The sequence below is a fragment of the Tenrec ecaudatus genome, chromosome 18 (genome assembly GCF_050624435.1).
Source record: "Tenrec ecaudatus isolate mTenEca1 chromosome 18, mTenEca1.hap1, whole genome shotgun sequence".
Classification (NCBI taxonomy): domain Eukaryota; kingdom Metazoa; phylum Chordata; class Mammalia; order Afrosoricida; family Tenrecidae; genus Tenrec; species Tenrec ecaudatus.
Window position 1 is genome coordinate 5,783,224 of NC_134547.1, and position 23,801 is coordinate 5,807,024.

General features: G+C 42.5%; 1 protein-coding gene across 1 annotated transcript; it reads right to left on the reverse strand.

The window, feature by feature from the left end:
- Positions 1 to 5,513: 5,513 nt before the first annotated feature.
- On the reverse strand, positions 5,514 to 23,801 carry ZNF614 (zinc finger protein 614). Its single transcript, XM_075537520.1, has 6 exons — positions 23,640 to 23,801; positions 18,986 to 19,153; positions 13,370 to 13,557; positions 11,335 to 11,461; positions 10,990 to 11,085; positions 5,514 to 10,710 (listed from the first exon to the last, which is right to left on the reverse strand). Exons 3-6 carry the CDS (start codon positions 13,418 to 13,420, stop codon positions 9,197 to 9,199), a joined length of 1,788 nt encoding a protein of 595 aa, XP_075393635.1. The 5' UTR covers positions 13,421 to 13,557; positions 18,986 to 19,153; positions 23,640 to 23,801; the 3' UTR covers positions 5,514 to 9,196.

Genomic DNA, 23,801 nt, shown 5'->3' on the forward strand with positions numbered 1-23,801 from the left:
GTACATCCTTTGGACCCAGAGTCCCTGCACTGAGAACCTTCTAGACTGTAGACAGAGCTGTGACAACAGAGAGACAGAGAAGGGGCTGAGAAAGGCACAGCAGCGGGAAGAAGCTTTGCTGACCTGTGGAACTGGGGATGAGTGCGGTGGGGCCTGGGGGCTGCCGAAGAGCTTTGAAAGCACCATGGACTGCCAGAAGAACAAAGCGCTCTGTCTTTACCGTCGGATTGTTCCTTAGAAGTGAGGATGGTGACACTTCATTTCACATACTTGGGACATGTTATCAGGAGAGAGCAGTCCCTGGGAAAGGGCATCATGCTTGGTAAAGTAGAGGGGCAACGACAAAGAGGAACAGTGGACTCGAACATAAGAACGTTGGTGAGGATGGTGCAGGATTGGCGGTGTTTGGTTCTGTTACACATAGGGTCGCTGTGAGTCAGAACCAACCCAATGGCACTTAATAACAACAGTCCTTGGAAAAGGACATTCCAAACCCCAAACTCATTGCCATCAAATTGATGCTGACTCCTAGTGACGCTATAGGACAGTGTAGAACTGCCCCCTGTGAGTTTCCGAGCCTATAATTCTACAGGAGCAGAAAGCCTGTCTTTCTCTTCGGTGTGGCAGATGGTTTTGAACTGGGAACTTTGGAGATTGCAGCCCAGCACATGACCACTACACCACCATAGTCATGCCTGGCCTGGTTTTAGTTGCTAATATTGAACTCCTCCATTGTCTTTCCCCCATATGTAGTCCATTTTATTTGTATTCCATCTGAAAAGTCCATGGTCCCTGTTTCTGTTGGGGGGCGGGGGTGGTATTTGCTGTGAACAAGTCATTGGTCTTGCATAGAGTTAGCCTAACTACCTCTGCTATAATCGACTTTACACTGCTCTGTTAGATAGCCAGGCTCTTCCATCCCTCCACTATGGTCAGAGGGGCTTTCCCAAAGGCTTAATCCAATGGGGATCCTGAAAATGAATTTTGGGTTTCCACTGTCATCCATAGCCTTCTGCAAACCGGTGCTTACAATTTAAGCTCTGATATCATTCTCTCAGATTTTGGATATTAGTAACAATCTTTGTTTGTTTGTTTTTTGTATTAACAATCTTTGGATCACATAGGCTAGCTAGTGTGCTTCTTTCTCTTGGACCTAGTTGACCCTTCACTTAGATGCTACTTGTTTGAAGGCAAGCCGTTAAGATCCAAGATGCTATTCTTCCTCTTAGTCTGGGTACCACCTGTTTGTGGGAGCCCAAAATCCATATATTTATAGATTACATATGTCTTTAAGAAGCCCTGGTGGACAGAGCCCTTGTGGTCCACCAGGATGAAACATGGAGGCTACCATTTACAGCCTGTATTCCAGCACCCTGCAACTCAATCCACGCCTCTCACACCATGTTAAAATTAGCTTAAAATGGACCCAAGAGCTCAACTATAAACTATAATTTGAAACTACATATGACATCAAAAGCATAGCAACCAAAGGGAGGAAAAAAACAGACACATTGGACTTAATAAAATCTAAAACTCCTGTGGGGTGGCATAGGGGGGAGAACAGTATCAAAAAAGCAAAAAGAGAATACACAGGCTATGAATAAATATTTACAAATTTAGGATAAACAATTTTAAAAAAAGAAGCCCTGGTGGTGTGATGGATGTGTTGGGCTGTGATCCACATGGTCGTTAGCTTGAAACCACCAGCAACTCTGTGGGAGAAAGACTGGGCTTTCTACTTCTGTAAACAGTTACAGTCTTGGAAATGCACAGGGGTCGTTATGAGCTAGCATTGACTTGATAGCAATGAGTTTGGTTTTGATATGTATGTCATTGGTTTGATTTAGAGATATCATCGTCATTTTATGAAAGAGAACATTTTAAATCCCGCCCCCCGGGGGGCATGACATAATTCCATTGACAGTGTCATTAATTTAGCCAATGGTATAGAAAATGCTGAGAAAAGGGAATTTTTACAAATTTAGGCCAACTATAAACTGCGATACATGAATCGTGGACTTATACAGATGACTTCTTTAGTGAATGGACACTGTTTACACAAACAATGGAATGTGGTGATAGGGCAAAGCTATCAATAATATTCATTCACAATGGCAGAAACAGTAGAATCATGCCTACCAGATTAACCCGAGTCAAATAAAGCAAAAAGGGCATTAAAATGGAGCATACATGGTAATCCCAGGACACATTTATTGGATACCCTAAAAGTAAGATATCTGTGGCAGTTACATAATCTCCTGTCAATTTGAGTGAAGGGGTGGAGTCTAGCCTGTCAATCAGGTCATAGTCAATGAGGCCTCTGTGTGGGCATGGCCTTCTTCTGAGGATTCTGGGAACCCCTGTCTTCCTCCCTGAAGGCAGGACACACACTCTCTCTGCTCCCATTCCTGTTGACAAGCCACATGCAGCCATACTGATGGCAGCCAGAGCCCTGGAGCTGGAGGAGCCATGTGGAGACCCACACCACTGCTGAGATGCTTCCGCTGCCCCTGGATGCACCACTGCCCTGTGGTCTTCCTGCATTCGGCATTATTGCATGTGCTGTGTCAGTCTAAAGAGGAATGTATGGACTAGTATCAGACCTATGGGCTAAAATCGGACTTACGGACTTGAACTGGACTGGGTTGTTTTCTCAATATACAATTGCTCTTTGATCTAAAGCCCTCTCTTACATATATATGAGTGTCTCTGGATTTCTCTAGCCTACCCGGACTAACACAATATCCAAACTAAAGTTCAACAACTGTCAACTACATAACCTTGGGATCGCAGCCATCTGCTTCTTTTCATGCTAGTGCCCTTCAACCTTAAGTCTGAGGGAGTATGGCAGTTCCTAAATCTGATATAAATGCACTTGAGGTAACACCCAGGTCCCTTAGTGGAATTTCCACATTGAGTCCTTCTGGTGTGGCCAATGAAGGTTGAGGACTCAAGAGGACAAGTGCATAGCACATGGCCTGGGTCCCAGTAGGCCAAAAGTGTTCAATCAGGAATATAGTACTGGATGCATTCTCCTCTTGGGTTCTATATATGCATTGTTAAGAGTTTTTTCCCCGATGAGAGGTTGTTCCCCCCAGTTTACCTACCAACAGGAACGTAATCACCTTCTCTAAGACATACATGCTCTCCTCTCCCCATTTTGACTTGAATTTCCAGTAAGGTTTGCATATTACTCTGGAATGTCTGTTGACTTGAGGGTGACCTTTGCATATTTCATGTTCCTGAGGGCATCCATTAAGGTTTTTAATTTTGTTGAAGCATAATTGTTTCTTTACCTTTTGTAGCATGCAATTTTATTACTCTACTAACCCACCATTTTAAAATTAGATTACCCTATACATGTTCTTTTGTAATTCTACCCTTTATGTCTATGATCCATCTTTTTTTATGATCCATCCTGAGGTAACATTTATGTATGGTGTGAGGAAGAAATCAAAATTTATTCTTTCAAATTAGGATAATCAGTTGTCCTAGCAGTTTTTTAAAAGACTGTTCCTCCCTGCCCCCACAAAAGACTGTTTTCCCTTATTAAACTGTTATTACATTCCTTTTTAAAAATCATTTTATTGGGGGCTCATACAACTCATCACAATCTATATATACATCAATTGTGTAAAACACATCTGTACATTCGTTGCCCTCATCATTTGCTCTCCACCCAAGCCCCTGGCATCAGCTTCTCATTCCCCGCCCCCCGTCATGAACCCTTGATAATTTCTAAATTATGTCATGTCTTACACTGTCCTATGCCTCCCTTCATCTACTTTTCTGTTGTCCATCCCCCAGGGAGGAGGTTATATGTAGATTCTTGTCATTGGTCCCCCCTTTCTATCCCACCTTCCCTCCACTCTGCATTCTTTTAGAATATCAATGAATCACAAATGTAAAGGTTTATTTCTGGACTCTCAATTCTATTCCACTTATATAGAGTCACTATAAATTAAATCAACTTGATAGCGGAGTTGGTCTCGTTATATATCCAACCTGATACCAATATTACAATGTCCTTGTGGCTGGAGCTTGGTATTAAAATTTAGCCTTAGGAAATCTAATCTTCTAAACTTCATTTCTTTTAAAATGTTTCTTTGGTGCTTTAAGCTAGCTTGCATTACCATATGAAACTTAGAATTCAGCTTGTTAAATATTGGGACTTTGATAAAGGTTGAACTGAGTTTGTAGATTAATTTGCTAAGTGTTGCCTTAACAATCTTGAGTCTTGATTCATTAATATGGCATAACTTTCATTTATTTAAGTCTTCAATTTTTAGCATATTTTCTAAGTTTCAGAGTTTAAGCTTTATGCTTCTGATAAGTTTGCATTTTAGCCTTTTTGAACTGTTACAAATGAAATGATCTAAAATATAATTATTGTTCCTGTATAGAAGTGCAACTTAATAAATTGTATGCATTACCAAAAAATGCAAGTTATCAATCTATCGCATTGGGCAAATCTGCTGCAAAAGCCTTTAAAGTGTTAGAACAAAGATGTCCCTTAGAGGACTAAGGTATCCCTAACTCAAACCAAGGCGTTTTCAATTGCCACCTGTGCACATGAACCTGAACCATCGTTAAGGAAGACCAGAGAATCATGCTTTTGAATCGGCGGTGAATATTGCATATACCATGGACTGCCAGAAAAATGGATCTATTTTTGGAAGAACTACAGCAGCCATAATGCTCCTTCATCTCTCATACTTTTGATCTGTTATCAGGACCCGTCCTTGGAGAAGAGCATCAAGCTTGGTAAAGTCTAGAAAATTCTCAGTAAGGTGGAATGACACAGTGGCTGCCACAGTGGTCTTAAAAACAAGCAGCGATTGTGGGGATGGTCCAGGCCTGGGCAGTTTTGTTCTGCTATCCATGGGGGTTCTGTAAGTTGGCGTTAACTCAGCGGCACCAAACAACAAACACGAAGGAACTGCAAGCTAAGGACCCGATCAGATAGCATTACCCACCTAATAAAAGGACAGGTGTAAAATATGTCAACACAAGTTACTGGTAAGGTGAAGGGCGAGGCAAGGTAAAGCGAAGGGCAACTATCAGATGTGTCGGTGATACCAAACCCATTGCCATTGAGTCCATTCCAACTCATATTGACTATTTTTTTCATACTGACTTTATGTTTTGTTTTTTCATACTGACTTTATATAGCAGAAAATTTCCCCATAGAGTTTTTCACAGAAGCCGGCTGCTTCATCCTTTTCTCCTGGAATGCATTGTAGGCTCAAACTACTGTCCCTTGGGCCAGCAGCCTGGTGCTCTGGCCACTGAACTTTTAGGTCACTTATTGATGGAGTGGCTAAAAGAACATTTACCAAATACCAGGTATCGGAGTGAATATAGAATAATTGGACTGTTGCTGGGGGGGGTGGGTAAAATAGTATTCACCCTAGAAAATAATTTGAGTTTCTTAGAAAGTTAAGTACATACCAATAACCCAGCATTTATACATCTGAGCATCGTAACTTTCCTAATGTCATGACCCTTTCATACAGTCTCTCATGTTGTGGTGAACCCCGCCCAACCATAAAATTATTTTTAATGCTACTTCATAACTGTAATTTTGCTATTGTTATGAATTGGGCAACCCCTGTGAAAGGGTCATTCGATCCCCAAAGGGGTCGAGACCCACAGGTTGAGAACCGCTGCCTTAGAGGAACAAAAATGCCCACCTAGAACCCTGTACTCAAATTTCAAATCACTTTTATTTATAACAATAAAATCCTGGAAACAATGAACGTCTCCTTGAAGAGAGAACTGATGAAACTGGCAATCCTGTTCGTTTACTGCCTTCACTCGGGCATATAACCCGCACATGCATGCAATGAGCCTGCTCTTAGGGAGCTAACAAGCAAGGGTTTAGAGCAGTTGGCAAAACTGGATGATGTACACATTATTTGTGTAGAAATACAGTTCTACTTCATGATGCAGAGCAATTACTCACCAGCATATGTGATTACAAGCAGTTTAGTGAGTGAAGAATACACAAATCAAAAAACCTTCCATACCATATAATTTCATTGTTTCAAAAGTGCTAAAATGACACAATGTCCTGACACAGAAGGGGGTAAAAAATGGCACAGTGGAGACATCTGACCGCTTCTCATTTCATGAAAGGGAGAATTATCAGCCTCAGCCCAAAACTCCTTACTGCCCACAAAGTGATAATGTCTATCAGCTGTGTCCCTTCCTCTCCAAACTCTTTCCATGTGTTATCATCTGCCCCTCCCGTGGCATGCTCCGCTTCTCTGATGGGTTTGGTAATTCAGTATCATGATCAGGCAACTCAGTCAACATTCATGAACATGGGACTTACTAGGGAAGTAACAGGTTACAATTCAGGATCAAAAAGATTCAGTTCTTCCGTCAGCATCTCTCCTCAGCCATGCCACATCACAGGCTTGCTTCTCTGTTCTCACGCCCTTGGCTCTGGGTAACTTGACTTGGGCTTCTGGGGCTGTTCTGCCATCTTCCCAGCTCAGGAAAGTGTTTCAAAGTCCTTTAGCTACACCAGTAAGTGCCTAGAGGCACTCCACTCTGCCAGCAAGCCTTCTGCATGAGTTGGTAAACCTAGCTACATTGACAAATGGCTGGAGGACCGCGCTCCAACTAGCCTTTTGCCTGGACAGTCAAATGTCTTGCTCTAGAGGCACTGCACCGCCAGTGAGCTTCCTTCCCAAAGGTGCTCAGCTTTTGTATTCCATGGTCCTTCCCAGGAAGCCCAGTGGTGTCATGTGTTGCCCCCTGGTTCTGCCGCCTCTGATCGCGGGTCTTACTGTGCTCAATAGGTTTCTACTGCAGGGATCCCATATCCCGGGATGGGCTCCACTCCTTTCTCTTCTTGGTGAGACTCAGCCTCTCCCATCTTCAGGGTACTTCCATTTAAGCCTAGCAGGATGGCAAAACTGACCAATTCCATCCACAGGGTCCCATATACCATATTTCCATGTCCACCCCCCCCAAAAAAAGGGTGCCATGGGCCTTATTAACATTGGCAATAAGTCATCCAATTCCCTTAGCAGACCACAAAGTCCACATCTGAATAGTCCTGCCAAGTGGGTTGCTAAGCGTTACGAACACTATGCTAGAAGGGCCATATTGAGTAACCCACTACTCTGCAGAACCCCCCGCTGCTCTTCCAGCATGGCTCCTTGCATACTTTTAGGATTAACTCCCTCCCCCACCCCAGTAATTTTGCCAGGCCAAAATAGTTATTAACAATGAATTATTTCACGCTGTACCTTATCTGTATTAGCAGCATGAAGTCCAATCTTGGCAAGCCACAAACATCACAAGTGCATCGTCCCACCGAGGCATTTGATAGGAGATATTAAGATTGTGGCTAGTAGGGCCATATACGTACTTCATGGCATCACACAAAAGTTGACTTGGAGAGAGGGCATGATCTTAAGACATTAGCTTGGGAGAGTCTGTGTTGGAAGTTTTACAATGTGACAGTGGTGGTGGTTACAGGAATGTAGAAATGTCAATCTTAGAATCAGTTATTTTCTGTAAAAAATAGCGACAATCTCAAATAAGGAATAGCATCTTACCCATGTAATTTCCTGGTTTTGACTACGAATTATGACGATACTGTCTTCACTGGTGGAGGGAACTAGGAGTCTCTGGACTCCTTTTTTCTTTCTTTTTTACATTTTATTAGGGGCTCATACAACTCTTATCACAATCCACACATATACATACATCAATTGTATACAGCACATCCGTACATTCTTTACCCTAATCACTCTCAAAGCATTTGCTTTCCACTTAAGCCCTCTGCATCAGGTCCTCTTTTTTTCCCCTCCCTCCCAGTCTCTGGACTCTTATGGCAATTCCTTACCATCTTTAAGCAATCTCAAATTAAGTTCTGTGAAAAGTTAAGTTCGAAGTTCCCAGAAATGCTTACCTAGGCTTTTAGTATGACCCAAAATGTCGTTGCATTTAGGGAAATAGTTAGTGTTCAGTGGTGGGAAGGAAGGGAAAAGGGGAGAGTTTTTGCTTAAGTGAATGGAGTAATTTGGATAGTTGAGGAGGGTAGCAAAATGGCACATGTAGAAATTATTGAATCAGTGATGTGCTGGGTATAATCTCACATTCAAGATGGTTCCCTTTGGGGGGAAAGAGAGTGTTCTAAAATTGATTGCGGTAGTGACTATACAACTATTCTTGATATGCTGGAACGACTGGACTATGTTATGTGGATTAAACGCCAATAACACTTTTTTTTTAAGTTTCCTTTCTTAAGTACTCAGAAGCTAAAACTCACAATGAAATACAGTTCAAAAGACAGGAAGACGAAACATAACACGTGAGGATGGTCATCAGGCACTCCTACATTATATGTAAGAATTCAAATGAGTGGGAAGGACAGTAAGGTGGGCTTTCAAAATGATAGACAATGGCAAGGCAACCAGGAGTAAAGTTCAAGGTATCCAGCCTGAAAATGCACACTGAGTATTATTGGTTAGATGAGGTTATATTATTGGTTAGACGAGGTGATACGGAATAAAAAGCACAGGAAAACATTCATTTTAACAAGCCTGCAATCATCTTCATGAGTTCTGTGACTTCGGATAGTTCCCTAATAGGGCTCTATATTTAGCATATTCATAAATTTTATTTCCCTATTTTGTGATAAAAGATGCAACAAAATACATTACCAAAATACTGCCGAGGTCATTGTCACTTTCAAGTTTTCTTCTAGTGTGATCTCCGACAGTTACTAACATTTTGTTTTTTAAGAACCTGCCCAAATGGTCATTATATTAGTATCAGCTAGAAGTTCCATGATAATCTATGGTAACAACAAAATAGATCTAGTCTATAGGGCTGACTTCAGTATAAATATGCACTCGAGGGGCAGACAATTGTCCGAAGGCATTTCCACATTCAGTGTTCCATTTATTTCTCAATGTTTTTCGCTGACAGAAAATGTGAAGTAATGATCACTAAAGGCACTACCACATTCACTGCATTGAACAAGTTTTGCTTCCAGCCATATTGTTCAATCACCCTAGGGTATCTATCTCACATGATGTATGTAGACTCAAACCAATTACATCTTAATCCTCTCCAAGTTACTGATGTTTCAAGAGGGCTAAATTGCCACAGAGACCTTCCCCACAGTTCCTGTATTCAAGGTTTTTTTTCTCCCTTCTACATGAGATCATGTTTATGTAATGAGCTCCGACTTTGTCAGAAAGGAACTTCCCTCTTGACCAAACGCACCCATTTCTTGGGTGTGCATTTTCTTATGTTTAACAAGGTTTGATAAGTGGGAGAAAGCCTTCTCACAATCGCTGCATCTGTAGGGCCTCTCTCCTGTATGAGTTCTTTGATGCACATTGAGAACCGACTTTGTGGTGAAAGCTTTCCCACATTCACTGCACTCATACGGTTTCTCTCCTGTGTGAATTCTCTGATGGGTGATCAGGCCGTATTTGTGGCAGTAGGATTTTCCACACTCCGTACAGACAAATGGAGTGTTGCCTGTGTGGCACCGCTCATGTTGTATGAGGCTGATCTTCTGGCTGAAGGCTTTACCACACGCGTTGCATTCATAGGGCTTCTCTCCGGTGTGCGTCCGCTGGTGTATCACCATAGTGAGTTTTGTGGTGAAGGCTTTTCCACACTCATTGCATATATAGGATCTCTCTCCAGTATGAGTCCGTTGATGTATAATGAGAGTGCGTTTCACAGTGAAGGCTTTTCCACATTCATTGCATATGTAGGACTTTTCCCCCGTATGAGATCGTTCATGTACGACAAGATTGCTCTTCACAGTAAAGCCTCTTCCACATTTATTGCATATATAGGGCCTCTCTCCTGTATGAGTGCGCTGATGTACAACCAGGTAGCGCTTCATGGTGAAGGCTTTTCCACATACATTGCATCCGTAAGGTTTCTCCCCTGTATGAGTTCGCTGATGAACAATGAGGTTACTCTTCACAGTGAAGTTTTTCCCACATTCATTGCATACATAGGGCTTCTCTCCAGAATGCGTGCGCAGATGCGCCATAAGATAGCGCCTCATTGTGAAACCTTTGCCACATTGGCCGCAGATGTAGGGTTTTTCAACCATATGGGCTTGCTGATGTACGGCGAGACTGTTCTTCACAGTGGACCCTTTTCTATAGTCAATGATACTATAGGGTTTCTCTTCTGGATGAGTTTTCTGATGCTGGATGAACATGAAAAGTCTCGAAGATTTGCCATAGTGACTATATCCATGGAGTTCCCCTCCTGTACAATTGTTCCCACGGTGAATGAGTTGAGCCTTCCTGATGTACTCTTGGCCACATTCAACATATGCCTGGGCTTGCTGTAGTCTGTGAATTCTCTGCTGTTTAAAGACTTGGGGATGAGCGATGAGGAGTTCTGAAGTGTCAGGGGGTTGAAAGTTACCATAATATTGTTCATGTTGTCCATGCAGGATTTTTCTAGGGCCATTAAACTCGGCAGGATCCTTGATTTCCAATCTTCTGTTCTGGCTGACTACACTTGGATTGGATTTCAAAGTTTTCCTATAGAAACCAAACATATCATGATTTTGCATGAGGGGAAAATGAGTCTCGCTCAGGAAAATGATATTGCCCAATGCAGTCGCTCCATGGCCTTGCTCCATTGTCTCGAGAAAGCTGTGGTGCTGAAAGTGCTCTTTCAGGTGGCTGTCAACTCTCTTGATTTCTAGGACAGACAACAACGAATTGTTCCATGAGAGCAGTATAAAACCAAAGTGCAAGAAAAATGACTTGGGGATGTAAGAAGAGATAAGGGATTTCATTTCTTCTGAGTCTCTAGAGGGAACAAGTTTCACATGGAGAGCAGGATAGGTACAAGGGCTGTTTCGGGACGAGACGGGACACCCCACCCCCACCCCCACCCCCAGGCACCTTCAGTTTTGTCAAGTCATCTCTGAATTGCTACAGTATATCTCATAAGGATATTTCTCAAGTAGGCTCTCACCTGGGCGGTTTATATGATGGATTTCATCACCTATTATCCACGGCTCTTCTCCTTGTTCCAGCTTGGAGAGTGTATCTGGTTTGCTTCCCTGATACCCTGGTTTGTGAGAAATGATAAGATGCTTAGTCACACTGAATGTCAAGATAGGAGATAGAGGGTCAAACAATTTCTCCTGTGCAAAGCCACATCTTTTCTTTCAGAATAGAAGAGATTATACATAGCTACTGGAGGAAGAGAAACAACTAGAAAGCTAACACTTAAAAAATGTGCACAGCTTTCAGCAGTTGAGACAGCAAAGTCCAGTGACTGGACATCTTCTGAGTGACACAGATGAGCTACTCTTACCCACTGATAACAAGTTGTTATAGTTCTCTACTATCACATCCTGATACAGCTTCTTCTGAGCCGGGTCCAGGAGCTGCCACTCCTCCCAGGTGAAGTTCACAGCCACATCCTCCAAGGTTAACATTTTCTATAATAACACAGTCATGTTTAATGGGATGTCCATTTCTTATCATGGTATGGAATATACGTGAAAGAAATTACTCTGATAATTTCACTATACAGTCTGCTGCCAAGATGTCAAATATGTGGGGTTTTTTTATATCCAATTTATCTCTGTCTCTTTTAAATCATTTTATTAGGGGCTCATACAACTCTTATCACAATCCACAAATGTTTTTCATACATTTTGGTAGAGGCAAATCCTTGCTCTCTATGCATTTATTTATAGATATTCACCTACTTGCCAAGTACTACAGCACATGCTGAGAGCCCCTGGGCAGCATGCACATGTTTAGGCTTAGCTACTAAAGGAAAAGCTGTCTGTCAAAATCCACCCAGAGGCACATCAGGAGAAATGGCTGGTGATCTACTTCCACATTGTCACAATTATTGAAAACTCTATGTGGTATGGTTCTTTTTGGGGGGGAGGACGGGAGATACAGTTGAGACTGAAATTGGCTTTTTAAACACATGTGAATGACACCGATGCAAATAAAATATACTTATGTGGGAAACTAGCACCGAGGGAACTAGGACGAGGACTTTATCCCTTAACTGATCACAGAGGGGATCTGGAAAGCTGGTAGTCCACGGTAGGAAAGACTTTGGTAAGCTAGAGATAAGGTCCAAGTACATGATCCTGCTTTAAAATCACTTCCACAGCTTCTCCCCTTAACAGCCGTGCTGCCTTACAGTGAGCACATGTTGAATTCTATCTCCCTACAGAAACAGACAACCTTTTCTCTTCCTGCCGTGTCACCCAGCTCCCTCATACCTACCCCCCAAGGCAGGTATTAGGTGTCCTCACCTGAGAGATCAGGGACCTTAATGTAGATACCACCCGCCTTGTGATGCATTTAACCACTGAATATACATGGCTTATGACTACCTAGAAATGTCCCAAGATAATAAAGGGACTCTCTTTTCCCAGTTCCAGGTGGACTACCAAGAGGTGCTTAGGTGAGCATGTTACCATAAACTGTGTATGACTCCTTTATTTTATTCTCTCATGACTTTACTATAATCTTTATATAGTTCTCCGTACAATTGCTCCTCCTGACCCTTGAGTTGTTGGAGGCAGGCTTTCTCTGACATATCTGTATCGCCAAAAGACTTCATCATTAAAATAAAAATCAATCATAAATTCCACATCCTGAAATTACAATATATGAAGTGATCTGAGTAAATTTAAAGTAATAAAAGGAACTATACAATTAATATCAGGCATATTTAGGTTAAAAACAACATTCAACTTTCTAATAGAAAATATTATCTACATCCATCTATTTATCTATCCATCCACTGTCTGTCTATACACACACAAACACTCTCACACATATTAACAAGATATTACAGACACTAAAGAGATAATGAGTGACCTGGAGTAAAAATATGAGGAAACTACAGAAAGTACAGGACAAAGAAAAGAAGAAAAGTAAAGAAGTGGTTAATAAAACATGAAGAACAGAATCAGAGATCTAATACATGTTCACTTAAAACACTTGAAAAATGCCAAGGGCTCAAGTAGAAAGCAAATGTTTTGAGGATGATGAGGGCAATGTACAAACGTGCTTGACACAATGCATGGATGTATGGATTGTGATAAGAGTTCTAAGAGCCCCCAATAAAATGATTAAAAAACAAAACAAAACACATTTGGAAGAGCCGGCGGACACTCAAATGACTTGGTAGAGCTTTGCAAATGTGAATTGCTTGTGGCCCAGCAAGGGGATGGGATAGCTTTCTAATAATGCAAATAACTTATATGCTACTCTTATGATATATGGAATATTATTATGGGGATTGGTCAGCTTGGCCATGCTGCTAGGTTTAAAATGAGAAACTCCAGAGGAAGAAAGAAGTTAAAAAAAATCACCTGGGCTTCAATCATTTTCTTTGGTGGCCAGGAAATTGCAGGTAAATTCATTCTCCCTCCCCCCTCTTATGCCATGAAGTTCTTATAATCAGTGTGCTGTCCGGTTAAAATGGCTAATGATGACAACCAAGCCTCCGATCCTCCAATCCTCTCTTCACTTATCAGTCTTGCTCCTGGGAAATCAGCACCTGTGGGCAGAGCACATTGACTTTGAGACACACTCCAAAGACTGCCATAGCTTCTGCACACTTCTCCTTAAACAAAGACCCCGATATTTCTGTCTCTTTATTTGGTGCCCTGGAGTGGTCATTTGATGCCCTACTCAATAAAACAATATTCTAGATGCATAAAGGTGTGCTTTCTGTGAAACCGAAGCAGCAGAACTATGAAAGGGAAGGTGGGCAAAGAGAAGTAGCACAGCGTGATGCTACAGAGGCAGGAGGAAGAGTAATCAGGGTCTGTGAGCTGAGCAGTCCACCCTTTGCTTCTCACCAGCTCACTTCCATTTGCTAAATCATTCTGATGTAACTCCTGCTGGTGTACCTTTACAAGTCCAGAGTCCGGGTATGTAACCATTATTTTTCCCCACAGTTGTAAAGCGCCCGCCTCTCACTGTGGAGCACGGGAAATTGCCTTGTGTGGTAGTTACATAATCTGGTGTCAACTTGAGACTATTAAGAGTAAAGGGCTGGAGTCTAGCCTGTCAATCAGGTCGCAGCTTGATGACCTCATTTAGAGGCACTAAGGAGATAAATAGCTTGCTGGAGGCGGGACACAGACAAGATTCTCTGCTTGGTCTCCCTGTGAGACATTCCTGTTGACAAGCCACATGGAAACACACTGATGAAGCCAGAGTCCTGGAGCTGGAGGAGCCATGTGGAGACCCACACCAATGCAGAAGTCCTTCCACTACGACTGTATCCACAACACTCCACCCACTGGCCTGTGATCTTGCTGCACTTGGCATTATTGCATGGCTGTGTGAATCTAAAAAGGAACTTATGGAGTAGTATTGGACATAGGGGCTAATGTTGGATATCTAGACTTGATCTGGGATGGACTAGGATGTTTTCTTAATGTACAAGTGCTCTTTGATATAAAGCTCTCTCTGACACATATAGGCAAGTCCTGGATTTGTTTCTCTAGTCAACCCAGACTAACACACCTTGGTCCTGCTGCTTCCCAGGACCTGCATTACATGTAAGACTCTGAGACGGAAGAAAGGAGTGGAACAGCGTGGTGACAATGCGTTTGTTACCAGTCTCAGAATGCACTCCATATTTCAGGTCAATTTCAAATGACCGGTCCATGGAGTGACACAGGTGAATTCTCATGCATCAATTTTAGGAAAGGGAAAACAGAGGAGGTTCTAAGGAAAGAGAGATGGGGGAGGGAGAAACAAGTGTGTTGCTGTGTCCATGTAGAACTTCAAGTCTGTATACCCAAATGGGCACATAGACTTGTCTGAAGAGCAATGTTACCAAGTAAACCACAAAAAATTTCCTTCTTTGATATACACATATAAATATATTTATATATGATGATGGAGAAATAGACCTATGTGAATTTATAGGTTTAGTGTTAAGGTAGCAGATGGACATTGGGCATTTACTCAAGTACTCCCTCAATGCAAGAACACTTTGTTCTATTAAACTGGCATTCCATGATGCTCACCTTACCCATACGACTGCTGAGACAAAAGAGTGCATAAGCAAATGTGGTGAAGAAAGCTGATGGTGCTCGGTTATCAAAAGATATAGTATCTGGGGTCTTAAAGGCTTGAAGATAAACAAGCAACCATCTAGCCGAGAAACAACAAAACCCACATGGAAGAAGCACACGAGCCTGTGTGATCACGAGGTATCGAAGGAATCGGGTATCAGACATCAAAGAACAAAATATCGTATCGTTATGAATGAGGAGTGTAGATTGGAGACCCAAAGGCAATCAGTAGGCAACTGGATATCCCCTTACAGAAGAGTCTTGGGGAGGAGACGAGCCTGTAGCAATCGAGATGTCAGACAATGTAAAATGTGACAAAATAATAATAATTTATAAATTATCAAGGGTTCACAAGGGAGGAGGTGGTGGGGAGGGAAGGGGGAAAATGAAGAGCTGATGCCAAGGGCTCAAGTAGAAAGCAAATGTTTTGAGAATGATGATGGCAACAAATGTACAAATGTGCTTGACACAATGGATGGATTGTGATGAGTTGTATGCGTCCCCAATAAAATGATTTAAAAAAGAAATCGCCTTCTTTGTTTTCATATTATTACTCACTTCATTATGATTTATAAGTCACTAATTTTAATCATTTTAACACCTAAAAGCCAAGGTTTAAGCATCAAGAATCTTTCATAGGAACATACTCTACATGAAATTTTGAACCCAAACCCAAATCTGCTTGTCTAACTGTGTTGACTTTATAGGAGTAGCAAGCCTCATCTTTCTCCCGAGAGCGATTAGTAGTTTCGAACCTTGCAGTTAGTAGCCCAATGTGGAACCACCATGCCACCAAGGTTCCTTCCATGAATGCTGACGTACAACCTAAAATTCATGGAACAAATACTACAATACTCTGGGGTACAGTACGTATGCCCTCTAAAATGTACATACATAAAATAAATGTATACACATATAAAAAGTTTCTAATGAGGTTCCTAACCCAGATTTGAGTATGAGTGCTTGAGAACAGATTTCATTGACCTTGAAGGGCTAAGGTGAATAAGTTAATAAAAAAAGAAAGTCAATTGAAATCACAATCAGGAAGAATGAGAAAAATAATAAGGACCTCAACTAAAGAGAAATAAAAGCGATATAGGTAATCAATGAATCAAATGGTGGGCTTTTTCTGTTTTGTTATCAAAACTGATACCCTTACCTACACTTTTTAAGAAAACAAACAAACAGGGGAATATAACTATGTACTCTTATCTTTATATTAAGAATTAAGATTGCAGATGGACATTGGGCCTCGAATCAAGTACTTCCTCAACACAAGAACACTTTGTTCTAACAATCCAGCATTCTGTGATGCTCACCTTTCCAACACGATCGCTGAAGACAAATGGGTTCATAAGCAAATGTGGTGAAAGCTGATGGTGTCCAGCTATCAAAAGAGATAGCGTCTGGGGTCTTAAAAGACTGGAAGATAAACAAGCGGCCATCTAGCTGAGAAGCAACAAAGCCCACACAGAAGGAGCACACCAGCCAGTGCAATCACGAGGTGTAGATGGGATCAGGTATCAGGCATCTAAGACCTAGAACACTTTTGGGGGGAGGGGGACACGGTGGCATGGAGTGGAGACCTAACGCTCATCTGTAGACAATTGGACATCTCCTCACAGAGGGGTCACAGAGAAGAGATGAGTCAGTCAGGGTGCAGTATAGCACCAATGAAACACACAACTGTCCTCTAGTTCTTTGGTATGTTCTTCACCCCACTATCATGACCTCAATTCTACCTTACAAATTGGATTAGACCAGAGCATGCACACTGCTACAGATAAGAGCCTGCAACAAGGGAATCCAGGATAGATAAACCCCTCAGGGCCAACAAGGAGAATAGACATACTAGGAGGATTAGGGGAGGGTGGGGAGAGAAAGGGGGAATCGATCACAAGGACCAACTAGAACGCCCTCTGAGGGGGATGAATAATGGAAAAGTGGGTGAGGGGAAACAGAGGATGATGTAAGATATGCAAATAATAATCTACAACTTATCAAGGGTTTCTGAGAGAGAGAAAGAAATGGGTAGCTGATATCAGGGGCTCAAGTAAGAAGAGAATGCTCTGAAAATGATGATGGTGGCATATGTGTAAATGTGCTTGACACACTGGATGAATGTACACATTGTGATAAGAGAGATAAGAGCCCCCAATAAAAGTATTTTAAAAAAGAAAACAAACAGCAAAACACATACATCATGAATGAAAGATGTGACATTACTACTAGGACTAAGGAAATGAAAAGGCTCCTGAGGAAATCTTATTTTAAAGTTATACCAAAATATACTACATATATGAAAGGTACAAATGCCAAGAAAGAGACAAATAGCAAAACATATTAAAAAAACTATCTCTTGAAGGATATTGTATATCATGATTAATACATCCTTTCATTTCCCCAGGAATGGAGGATTAGTTTTCCATTTTAAAATCAGTCGATGTAATTTACCATATTAAACAACTAGAAGGTTAAAAAAAATCCGATAGAAAAATGAAAAAAGACTCAGCAACAAAGAAAGACTGATAAACATATTAAAGAAAAATTTAAAAGAATACTGAAAGAAGTCAAAATAAAACAAAGTAGACACTAATTTCATTTACATAAAATAACCCCAAAAAATCCCCACAAAAACTTGAACAGTGGTTGTTTGTGAGGGTAAGTGAGATAAGGAGAGAGAAATACACAAGAGGCACCAAGAATCTCTGGACCCCAGGGGTCACATCAGAAGGACTTAACATGGAAGCCCGCCTGGCAGAACTGATCCAGGAAGCGCCCCCCTGGTACCAATCCCTATGCGTAAGGAATGGGAGCTGAAACTGAGTGAAGCAACAACTCCTGGCGGGGCTGTACTTGCATAGACCCCTCAGACCGCCAGTGTCCAGAGTGCTGTGTCACTGAAAATACTGATGCTGCTGCCAAAGAGATCGCCTTATAACCTAGGGGGCAGGGAGCACTAGAACTGATGGTGATTACACACCTCATTTTAAAAGCGATTTAACAACAACAACAAAAAGGGATTTAACCATGAGAAAACAATTAAAAAATGATTGGAGTAATGATCAGACAATTCTTGATATGATTGAACTATTGAGTTGTACGGTATGTGGATTGTGTGCCAAGAAAACTGTAAAAATATAAATAAAATAAAACAAAATAAAGAATCTCTGGAGGATGATAGCAATGTAAACTATCTTTTCTGTGCTAATGTTTCACATATATATTTATAACAAGCCAATTTGAACACTTTAAATATGGGTTGTTCATTACATACCAGTAATGACTACATCATTTTGGGAGGGAAAAAAGGAACAAATTTTTGATATAAAAAATGTTATGAAACATGATAAAGAGGTATCAACAAAGGCTATATACTTTGATTTAATTTATATGAGGGATTAAGAAAATACATATTGACAGGGGCTTAAATGGAGAGCAAATGTTTTGAGAATGATGAGGGCAACGGATGTACAAATGTGCTTTATACATTTGATGTATGTATGTATGGATAGTGATAAAGTTGTATGAGTCCCCAATGACAAGATTAAAAAAAGAGAGAGAGAAAATACATATTATTAGAGAAAGGTGTTAGGGGAAAAAAAAGAAAGGTGTTAGAGATAACTCAAACTCTTTTGTATTTCCTGTTTTGAGCTATCAATTTATTCCACTTCCTACCTTGTGCAACTATGGTTAAATTGTGGACCCCATCATCAGGAACCCAACCAACTCTAGTACCATAGTTGAACTTCCCTTGGGTCTGGTTAAGTGATTACTCATGTGACAGCTAGTTGTTTAAAATGTACCCTCACAAGCCTTCTGGTGAGAGTGGGGATTTTGTAGCAATTCGCCAAACTCCTTCCTCATGATTTAGCTGGGTGATATCACTCTTACCGCCATTGAATCCATGCTGTCGCATAGCAACGCCCTGTGCGTTTCCGAGACTGTAACAGTTTAAGGGAGTAGAAAGCTCAGTCTTTCTCTTGCAGAGCTGCTGGTGGTTTTGAACTGCCGACCAGGCGGGTCCCAGCCCAACATGTAACCACTACATCATCAGGGCTCCTGCGGTGGGTGATATAGGAAATGTTATAAGCTGGTTGAAACTACAGCCCTGTGGCAACGATGAAACATACAACTTTCCTCTAGTTCCTAAATGCTTCCGCCCCCGCCCCCCACTATCATGATCCCCATTCTACCTTACAAATCTGGCTAGACCAGAGGATGTACACTGGTTCAGATAGGAACTGGAAACAGGGAATCCAGGAAAGATGGTCCCTTCAGGACCAGTGGTGAGAGTGGCAATACCAGGAGGGTAGAGGGAGGGTTGGGTGGAAAGGGGGGACCGATCACAAGGATCTACATATAACCTCCTCCCTGTGGGACGGACAACAGAAAAGTGGGTGAAGGGTGATGTCACACAGTATAAGATATGACAAAATAATAATTTATAAATTATCAAGGGTTCATAAAAGAGGGGGCAGCGGGGAGGTAGGGGGAAAAATAAGGAGCTGATGCCAAGGGCTTAAGTAAAGAGCAAATGTTTTGAGAATGTTGAGGGCAATGAATGTACAAATGTGCTTTACACAATGGATGGATGGATGGATGGATTGTGATAAAAGTTGTATGACCCCCAATAAAATGATTAAAAGAAAAAAAAGAAACTACAGGTCATAATCTGTCACCCTCACCTCATGTTGATAATAAAGAATGCCAGGTTAATCTCTCTAGAATGGCAACTGGGGAAGACTACTTGTGATAATTTCCTAAAAGAAATTTGGTTGACACATGCAAATTTTTCTATACCCTCTGTTTCATTCCCCAAAAATTGTATGTACTCGTTAGTGGTATGTATTTCTGTGTAGATCTGATGACACTAGGTTACATGACCCCACTCATGACAACAGCAGATTCACATGGGTGATTTCATATTTAGATTCTTCATGAATTCTTATACTCTGGGAACTCTGGAATTGTCTTTGGATAGCCACAGAAAAAAATGCCAGTAAAAACTGGAACACTGATATCAAATCATTGCAGACGGTGAAAACCAGAGTCAGGAGAAATTCCCCTTGATCCAACACTCAGGTTGGGGCTGGTGATTTTTTTGAGAGCTTGAATTCCTCGTTATGGTGAATCCAAGTTTGGGAAATCTTTGAGAAACTCACAATAGGGCAAAGAGCAGTTGAAGTTGCCAAGGGGATGGGACAGTTATTCTTAACTTCTTTGGCCAAAGTGTCACAGGACAACAGAGGGGCTTAGAACAGAGCAGCAAGGAGGAGTGTGTGCGATAGTCCACTCCTTGCTGCACATGGATAAATAGCACAGAAGCCAAACAGGAAACACACCATCAGACAACATGCCCCCTTGCCACATACTCTAACACCCTTGCAAACACCACTTACTTAGGTGGTCACCATAGGGAATATGCATACGAACTGGGTCAGTTTTGCAAGGGATAGTAATAGTTTAAATTTGCCTGCTGCTCAGTCGGCATAATTAAGCTTATCGTCCACTCGCTTGGGCCACGGTAATGTACCTTGGCTCTGACCAATCCTGTGATAGGGCCTGATGGGAGACCTCAACGTGTCTAAGTCCTCAGGGAACTGGGGCATGCCAGCCCAGAAAAAGGAAGAGGGCTCCGTGGTTCTGGCGGCTGAGGTTAGGAGTGGAAAACGAGTGCAGAGGGGCTCAAAACACCTTTTCAGGTCATGGAGACGTTTTAAACATGAATTGTGGTGATGGCTGCCCAGCTGCATAACTAAAGGAAATAACTGAACTGTACTAAATTAACGAAGCCACAATCTAGCTAAGAAAGAAAAAGGGATGCTTTCTTGCAGGACAAAACTTAGAAGCAAGGAATCAAAATTCTGTGTGTTTCATTGCAGAAAACAACAACAAAAACCCCCAATGTCTAAGCATCAAGAAATCGAGGTAATGAGAAACATCTGAAATGTATAAGACAAAAAAAAAAAAGACAACACATGTTAAAATGGAGAACAACGTGGGTATACTCTGAAAATGAGGTGTTCCTGAAACTATCATTGAATGCCAGGACACCAGCTGAGTTGGAGCTATTGTAGCTATTTTGAAAAGGACCATACATGTGCTACACAACCATGTTTAGGACCAGACACAGAGTGGCACCATCTATCTCACAGATGATCTCAATTCAAAAACAAGCAGCATAATGAAAAATGAAAATGTCCTCACTGGCATTAATACAGAGTGGTAAAAACACACAAACAAAGGGAACAACATGGGACCCAAAATGGTAGAGAGGGGGGAGTGGCAGGCCTGGTGGGGAATGATCAAGGGAAAGGTTGCGTAGAGACGAGGTATAGCTGTAGCCCAGGTGGTGACGGAGATGGTAGTAGGGCAGGAGGAAAGTCAAGGGCAATAGAGGAAAGAGCTAGGAGGCAAAGGGCTTTTATAGAGGTCTAGACAAAGACATGTACTTGCAAATATATACAGGAGGACGGGGAAATAGATCTATGTGTCTACATTTATAGGTTAAGTATTAAGGTGGCGGAAGGACCTTGGGCCTCTACTCAAACACTCCCTCAATGCACGAATACTTTCTTTTATTAAATTGGAACTCTATGATGCTCACTCTCCTGACACAACGGCTGAAGCCAAAGTGGGTGAACAAGTAAATGTGGTGAAGAAAGCTGATGGTGCCCGGCTATCAAAAGAGATAGTGACTGGGGTCTTAAAGGCTTGAAGATAAACAAGCGGCCATCTAGCTCAGAAGCAACAAAGTCCACATGGAAGAACACACCAGCCTGTGCGATCGAGTGGTCCCGAAGGGATCAGTTATCAGGCATCAAAGAACAAAAAGTCATATAATTGGCAGCACACCTCCATGATACGATTGCTGAAGACAAATGGGTGCATAAGCAAATGTGGTGAAGAAAGCTGATGGTGCCCGGCTATCAAAAGAGATAGTGTCTGGGGTCTTAAAGGCTTGAAGGTGAACAAGCGGCCATCTAGCTCAGAAGCAAAAAAGCCCACATGGAAGAAGCACACCAGCCAGTGCGATCACGAGGTGCCAAAGGGACCAGGTATAAGGCATCATGCAAAATAAAAAAATAGATATATATATGTATGTATATATATGTGTGTGTGTGTATACATATATTGAATGAAGGGGGAAGTGCAGAGTGGAGACCCAAGGCCCAAGTGTCGGCCACTGGAGATCCCCTCATAGAGGGGTTTAGGAGAGGAGATGGGTCAGTCAGGGTGTGATGTAGTACTGATGAAGAACACAGCTTTCCCCCAGATCCTGGATGCTTCCTGCCCCCAACTACCATGATCCGAATTCTATCTTGCAGGGCTGGATAGGACAGAAGTTGTACACTGGTACATATGAGGGCTGGAGGCACAGGGAATCCAGGGTGGACGATACCTTCAGGACCAGGGGTGTGAGGGATGAGGCTGGGAGAGTGGAGGGTGAGTGGGTTGGAAAGAGGGAACTGATTACAAGGATCCACATGTGACCTCCTCCCTGGGAGATGGACGGCAGAGAAGGGGGGGGGGAAGGGAGACTCCGGATAGGACAAGATATGACAAAATAACAATGTATAAATTACCAGGGGCACATGAGGGAGGGGGGAGCGGGGAGGGAGGGGAAAAAAAAAGAGGACCTGATGCAAAGGGCTTAAGTGGAGAGCAAATGCTTTGAGAGTGATTAGGGCAAAGAATGTACAGATGTGCTTTATATAATTGATGTATGTATATGTATGGATTGTGATAAGAGTTGCATGAGCCCCTAATAAAATGTAAAAAAAAAGAAAAGAGGAGAAAAAAAGAAAAAACAAAACAAAAAAAACACACAAACAAACAAAAAACTAGAGCGGTGAAGACCCTTTCCCTTAAGGGCCCTTAAGGGCAATATCCAGAAAAACAGTAAACTTGGATGCCAGATGAATACAATCTGCATATTTAATAGTAAATATAACATTAACCCCCAAACAAACAATTAAGACCACTGCTATGATGTCGAATCCCACACACATGGGCCCTCCATCACTGGCGCACTCCAAATCACACTGAGTTTTGTGTGGACAACGGGAAGAGTTGTGGTGGACTTGAACTTGAACTGTGACGGATGTGGATGGGCTGTGGGGGGGCATAGCAGCCTTCACCGTCAGCTCAGTTCCCGCATGCAAATTGGAGGTTAAATCCACCGACCTTCCCGGGACGCTCGGCTTCCACAAACCCTGCCGCCCTCCCGCGAGGTGTCCGGAGGACCGAGCTCGATATTAACCCCCTCACGGGCCCCCGACACCAACCTCCATATATTTTCCGCGTCGTGAAGGAGACAGAGCGATGTGCACGCGCAGAATCACAAACACGGAGCCCCCCGCGTAGAGGCCCGCACGCGGGCCTCAAAGCCCGGCAGTCGGGCCTTGGCTTCTCAGACTCTGGGTCACTAACCATTAACCAGAGACCACCCCTCACGTCCAGAATCCCCAAGGGCAGGCCCTCAAAGAAAACCGGGCGGATGCCCCGAAATCCCTTTCAGAGCCACGCCGAGACGACGACTTACGTGGTCCCGAGTTGCTCCAGACTCCACGTGCGGCAACAAAAGCTCGGACCCGCGTCGGGATCCGGGCTTTGCAGCCGAAGCGCCGTCAGGGACGCCGAGGGCGGGCAGGGACGGTCCAGCGCGGGCCGCCGAGCATCACCGGAAGCTCCCCTCCCCTGCGTG